The 6,265-nt window shown below is 41.3% G+C and overlaps 1 protein-coding gene across 9 annotated transcripts in view; it reads right to left on the bottom strand.

The window, feature by feature from the left end:
• Positions 1-240: 240 nt before the first annotated feature.
• Positions 241-6,265, bottom strand: part of relch (RAB11 binding and LisH domain, coiled-coil and HEAT repeat containing) — a 30,141-nt gene continuing 24,116 nt past the window's right edge. For 7 of the 9 annotated variants that reach the window (XM_068709741.1, XM_068709742.1, XM_068709745.1 and 4 more), the window contains 6 exons: positions 5,812-5,875; positions 5,558-5,696; positions 5,344-5,460; positions 3,767-3,855; positions 3,074-3,144; positions 241-1,637 (listed from right to left, as the gene is read on the bottom strand). In XM_068709741.1, the coding sequence (XP_068565842.1) occupies positions 1,517-1,637; positions 3,074-3,144; positions 3,767-3,855; positions 5,344-5,460; positions 5,558-5,696; positions 5,812-5,875 (601 nt within the window). In that variant the 3' untranslated portion in view covers positions 241-1,516. Of the gene's footprint in view, positions 1,638-3,073; positions 3,145-3,766; positions 3,856-5,343; positions 5,461-5,557; positions 5,697-5,811; positions 5,876-6,265 lie in introns of those variants that run through there. The other 2 variants (XM_068709748.1, XR_011102839.1) reach the window with 2 other exon arrangements.

Genomic DNA, 6,265 nt, shown 5'->3' with positions numbered 1-6,265 from the left:
GCTTTTACTTCTGCTCCTATTTGCAGTAAGTTGCTGGGAATGTCCCGTAAGATGGACTTTGGTTTGTTTTACTAAGCAGACAATAGACCACATCAAAGAGTTGGATGTGAGGGGCAGGGACAGCAGGAGAGTGCGTGTTTGTCTGTAAAATGACTTTGTTTTACGGCCTCCAACACCTGTCGACACTTGGAGGCATGAGCCATAATCAAAACTTGAGACACCAAGAAGTGTAAAAGCATGCAGACATTCAGTGAAGCCTCCAGAGGTATATTTAAGTACACAACTGATCTCCATCTTTTATTACACCATGACACCGATTTCAAATATACATAATGAGTACCATCCTCTCCAGTTCAGTGTATGATACAGTTATTTATCATTTCTCGTAGAGCATATTGAAAAAGAACAACAAAAATAGAACCAAATACCCACTTTAGAAAAAAAAAAAAAAAAAAAGTACAATTATCTGAGAGACTGCAACACAGAGACAAGATGCACCGGACAGAGGGAATAACTATGAGCAGTGATCTCTTCGACTTCACATTGCCAAAACGGATTAAACAAAAAAGAAATCCATTAACAGTAGTGATAATGTTCATCATGTATAAGACTGAATTAAAACAAATTATATATAGACAATATCAAAGAACAAAATAGAAAATAGGAAAGTGAAGTGCAAATTTCTTTGGAAGTTGTAGTAGTTTTTTTTTCTTTTTCATTAAGACATAAATAAGTTATAAAATACAAGCTGTCAAAACAAAAACCAGTGACAGACTTTGAAGAAACAAAGGCAAGACATTTTTTTCATAGCTTCAAGTATGCAATACTTCTGAGAGCCGTACAGATACACTGTACAAGACATTCTTAACAGAGCCATTTTGTTGTCTTTTAGTACAATTATTCTATCATAAATGCATGTTAATGCATCTACCGTACAACTCTCTGCTCCAAGATGGGGTTTGAAATTCTACATGAAATCCAGCAGGCGGTGCTCAGAGTTTTGTTTCCTAATGACGACGAGCGAAGCTCTTCTGATACAAGAAGTGCTGCACTGAAATCAAATTAAATTCTGTGAGACTATTAAGTCCAGAAACGCCCGAGAAACAAGTCCTTTGTCATCACTTTGGGTGCATCCCAACACTGTTCAGTGTCTTCCTCTCTCCCCCCTCTTTCTGAAATGACAATGTTGACAACACTGATTCATAAAAGCAAATCCCTTGTCATCGACAATGCTTTTGTCATGACTGAGGATTAAGGAGAGGAGAACGAGGGGAAAACCTCAGCTTTCACTGCAAAGAACATTGCTTTTCACCTTAAAAGAGCATGGAGTCCTGCTGCGCTGGAGATTTTAAATCAACAGAACTTACAGCAAACCTTCATATCTTGAAACTGAATAAACTCTACAAATGGGTTATGTTCTACTTTAAGCTGAACCAATGCTTTTTCCAGTAGAATGAAATGCTCCAAAAGACAGCAGGGGATTGTCAGTTAGTTGCAGTTGTCGATCAGTCATTGATCACTTCTTTCTCTGGAAGACGTTTGCCAGCATGGCGCCAGAGGTGGTGAGCTGACCCATCTTGCTGAGGAACTTGGTCTTGGCATCTTCACCCACCAAACTGGAGGCGATGGACATGGAGCTATGGGGGGGAAAAAAGGGCGTACAGGTTGAATTTGGCCATGATGAAGCAACAAAGTTAGCTCTGCTTTATTAACATAGGTCGTGACAAGCTCGGACAAGATAGGGCCAACCCTCAGGCCGTCACAATATGGACTGAACAACCTTTACTTTTCAACGGGAAATGCTGTTTGCCAATACAGCCCCTCCTGATTTTTACAGTCTAACGGCTCCATAAGTTCCCCTTTTGAGTTATCTGGGATTCAGACTGATCTAATTGAGCAGTTACAACACTCTGCCCTTCTGTTGAGCAATGCAGCAGCTTGGCAAACACCATATCTTAACACCAACACCAAACTAAAGTAGATGAATTTAGGGAGTCCGTTGACTGGTGAACAATAACTTCTAGATGAGAACAACTTTCAAAATGGCCTGCAAACTGTTAGTTTACTGTTGTCACTTTACTTGTTCTACATACAGTATTTATAGGAAATTATAGGAATTTCATATACCTTTCGGAAGAAATGTGCATAAGCATGTGAAATGTAGTAAAGTGGAGTATTTCACCACTGTTATGTGACGCCACTTCAAAAAGTATTTTTCGACAGAATGCTCACTGAGCTGTGACAGCCACAAAATATCAGGAATTCCAGAATATTTCATACCAGGAAGTAAATGGGGAGTGGGACAAGTTTAAAACTACTTAAAAGACACAAGCTGAAGAAACCAAATGATCAATTATGGCATTAGGAGTCGAAGAAAGACTTGTAAGAGCAAAATGAAAGAGGAACAAAAATCTCTCTGGTTTTATGGGAACACACCCAAAACTGTGCATATGTGCACATAGACAAGCGGACATATACACAATTCTTTCATCCATATATGCACACTGCTCTTCTTAATGAGCCCTGAACACATGTTAAGAAGATGGGGGAAACATCATTTAAAAAGACACCCACAGTTTGTCCAGTTTCCCAGCTCTCTTAGCTTTACCCAAACAACTCCTTGTACTTTTCTGCTCTCTCTCTCTCTCTCTCTCTCTCTCTCTCTCTCTCTCTCTCTCTCTCTCTCTCTCTCTCTCTCTCTCTCTCTCTCTCTCTCTCTCTCTCTCTCTCTCCTCTCTCTCTCTCTCTCTCTCTCTCTCTCTCTCTCTCTCTCTCTCTCTCTCTCTGTGTGTGTGTGTGTGTGAAGATACCCACATAATGAGTGTGGTTCAACACTCTTAAATGTTCTCCTCTCCCCTGGGGACCAAACCAGTAATACAGGCCTGCTCCAACACTATTAAGTGACCCCTCCCCTCACAGTAGGACTACTTCTTTCCCCTCCAAATTCCTTTTAATTACCACTTTAAAGCCATCACTTGTTGCTGTCGCTGCCTCTCATGCAATAAAATCCAATGTTTTGCAAATAATTTCCGAAGAAGTGATAGTGTGAATGGGACTGTTTGTCGGTCCTCACCCTTGTGCGTCAGCCATTCCTCTGTTTTCCACCTTGATTTCACACTCTTTGATCATAGAACTCAGAATAACCTGTGGAGGATACGACAGAGACAGATGAAATCGTACTTTTACAAAGAGGTCTTTGTCATGAAACAAGACTTCATCTTCATCAAAGATGTCATTTTTGCAATGCCATCTATACAAAACATCTATACAAAACAGCACGCTTTTAACCACTGGAGTGGTACAATACAGGTGGTGAATAGTCTTTCTCTTTTTTTTTAATGCATGGAAGTTCCATTTTGGAAAATAATTCCTGCCTTGGAATTCGGTACGCAGACCTGACAGACGGAGCGGATGTGTACAGAGGAAAAAAAAAAAGCAGCTGATCATTAGTCACCTCGGGAAAAGGCTCACATGAAATGGTACGCTAGAGATTCTGAGACACAAATAAAAATGTGTTGTGTGTGTGTGTGTGTGTGTGTGTGTGTGTGAGTGTGTCTGAGAAAGAGGTGAAGAGTCAGACTGTCTGTCTTCACCAACGTTATGTGAGATATTCTGAGAAAAACACATAGAAAGAAGGAGACTCTCTAGTCCATCAGTGGGTGAGTAAGCGGACGAGATACAAAATACACGTGTGCATTGTGAGAGTAAGAGTCAGTGTCTGAATATGTGTATGAACCCCCCCCCACCCTCAGGCGCGCCTCCTGACCTCGTGCTCAGGAGAGAGCTGCTCCATGTCGGCGCGGAGACACCTGAGGCCCGGCAGGAAGTGGTTGACCATCACCTCCTCAGAGATGACTGCACAGGAAGTTAAGGACTGGAATGATCCAAAGCACCTGGCAGCACCATGAATGAGTGCATTACTATTCATACAGTAGAAAACACATTGCTAACTTTTCACTATCTGGGCTCCCATGCAGGTTTCACAAATGTGGGTGTTCACTTTAAAATTGAGTAATCTGGAAATGAAAGAATGAAAAAAAAAAAAAAAAAAAAAAAAAAATGGACAGCAAAACCTAAACCTTACCGATCCAGACTTTCTTGTTTTTCTCACTACATGTATAGACATTTAAAAAGGTGGTGTTTTCAAAGCCAAGAAGGTTACAAATACTATTGGATAGTGCTTACAGGTATTACCAGATGTATTAAGTTTACTTAGGATTATTCAAAATGTCAAGAGAATAAAAGCACCTTTAAAAAATGTTTTCCTTTGATTATAAATATATGCATTGCTATACCACATTATGCCGACACAGAGCTAAGATTTAAGCACAACACTACTTTGTCCAGGATTGTATGCGTTATGCCACCTGTCATTGCCAGTTTAGCTATATGGCACACAGCGTGAACACATTTATATTTTTAGAGATGGGAATGTACAATTTCAGAGTTGTCACACTGATTACACAAGAAAGAAGTGCAGTGGGAGGTAAACCCTCTGAGGTTTAGGGCTATACTTCGTGGACACTACTGCACTGCACAATAACAGCCTGACAAAGATCCACAGGAATGAACCTCAGACCAGCTGCACTCTGTCTGTGTGTGTCTGTGTGTGTGTGTGTGTGTGTGTGTGTGTGTGTGTGTGTGTGTGTGTGTGTGTATAGGGTGTGGTTGAGTAGAGTAGAGAGAGGAAAAAAAAGAGGAAGAGAGGAAACAATCCCAGAAGAGAAAGGTGAGAGAGACAGAGCAGAGGTAAAGTAACCGTGAGTCCTATCCTGGGAACTGTTACTAACAATTGGAGTTGATGCTCAGCCCTTCCCTCATCTCACGTTCTTTCTCCCACTCTCATCCTTTCCTTTGCTTAACCAACCCTGTAATTACTCCAGCCCCGAAATGGAGGCAGCTTATTTTCCCTTTCTCCTCCTGCCAAATGACAGGCAGACCCTGCCAACACACACAGTGAACCGCACAGCTGATACTTACCACACAGTTAGGCCGGCACATCCAGGAGCACATCTAACCAGCGCAGCTAGCATTTGGCCGTTTATTCTAACGGCCTTCCCAATGACTCACTGTTACGATAGCTAACCCTGAACACAAGCCAACCTTGACACAGACTTCTAGTAAATCGTTTGGAAATACGTACAGAGCACAGTGAGCTGACCTTTTGGAAAACGTGAACTGAATTTGCACATTTGTCCCCTTAAGTTTCACAAGTTATCCGGCTGTTACGCTTTTAAGTGCAGCATGTAGCTGTTATTAGGAGTATAAATAAAAGTAAATCCAAGCTGACCAGTATATGGCCTAGCTTACACAGACCATCTAGCATGGCCTCTGGAAGGATACAGCAGCAGGAGAGGGCGCTGTACGCCTCAAACAGCTGGGTGGCAATGTCGATCCTCTTGCTCTCCACCGTCTGGCTGTTGTTAGCCAGCGCCAGCTTGTGAAGATGTGGCAACACGACTAGAGACATTTACAGACATAAAGTTAGTGCACACAGAAGCAAAATGAATAAATTGGACATTGTTCGCTTTTGTATGTATTTGTGTCTTTTACATACACTCATCTCTAAAGCGCGGCTCTGCATTAGGTCCAACTCGTCCAAATGTCCTGATGATCTCCATGTGCAAAGAGTGCTGATCTTGGTACTGAGGGTCTTCCAGGAATGATGCCAGCTGCATTTTTACACGCTCCAGCAGCTACACACATGCACAGAAACTATGTTTAAACATGCTTTATACAAATGTGTGCAATTATTCTTATTCAATTGAATTCATAGTCAGCACATTAGAAAGTGTGCAGTTAGTTTCCTACCTCTTTTTGTGTGACGGTCTCCATGATGGTACCAAAGGCAGGTATAGTAGATATCCTCACTGAGCTAAAAGCAGCAGGAGAGCAAGACAATGGTTTGACCATTCACAGTCACTGTATCACTATTTTAGGTATCCTCTAATTTATCAATGTGCTTTTTAGTAGGAGTCAAATATTAAGTGCAAATAGTTTGCACATTCATAAAATATTTTTTGAATCATCAGCTCATTGGGTTTTAACCTCAGATGGCCTCAGGCCATGTCATTGGTAGGGAGGCACCAATCAGGTTCCCTGTGGCTATTTTGTAATTTTCCAAATAATGCTACTAACTGAGTCAAATATACTGGAATTATGTTTCTCTACATATTTGTCATTACAACGGCCCATCGAGTGCCCAGTTGGCATTTATTCTTACACCACAAAGAAGAGTCATTACCTTGGTTTACACATGTTTTAG

This window comes from Cebidichthys violaceus, unplaced genomic scaffold (genome assembly GCF_023349555.1).
Source record: "Cebidichthys violaceus isolate CVI_PGR_0920_01 unplaced genomic scaffold, fCebVio1.0.p SCAF_15, whole genome shotgun sequence".
In the NCBI taxonomy this organism is placed as follows: domain Eukaryota; kingdom Metazoa; phylum Chordata; class Actinopteri; order Perciformes; family Stichaeidae; genus Cebidichthys; species Cebidichthys violaceus.
Note: the sequence above shows the minus strand (reverse complement) of the source record. Positions and strands in the feature narration are given on the sequence as shown.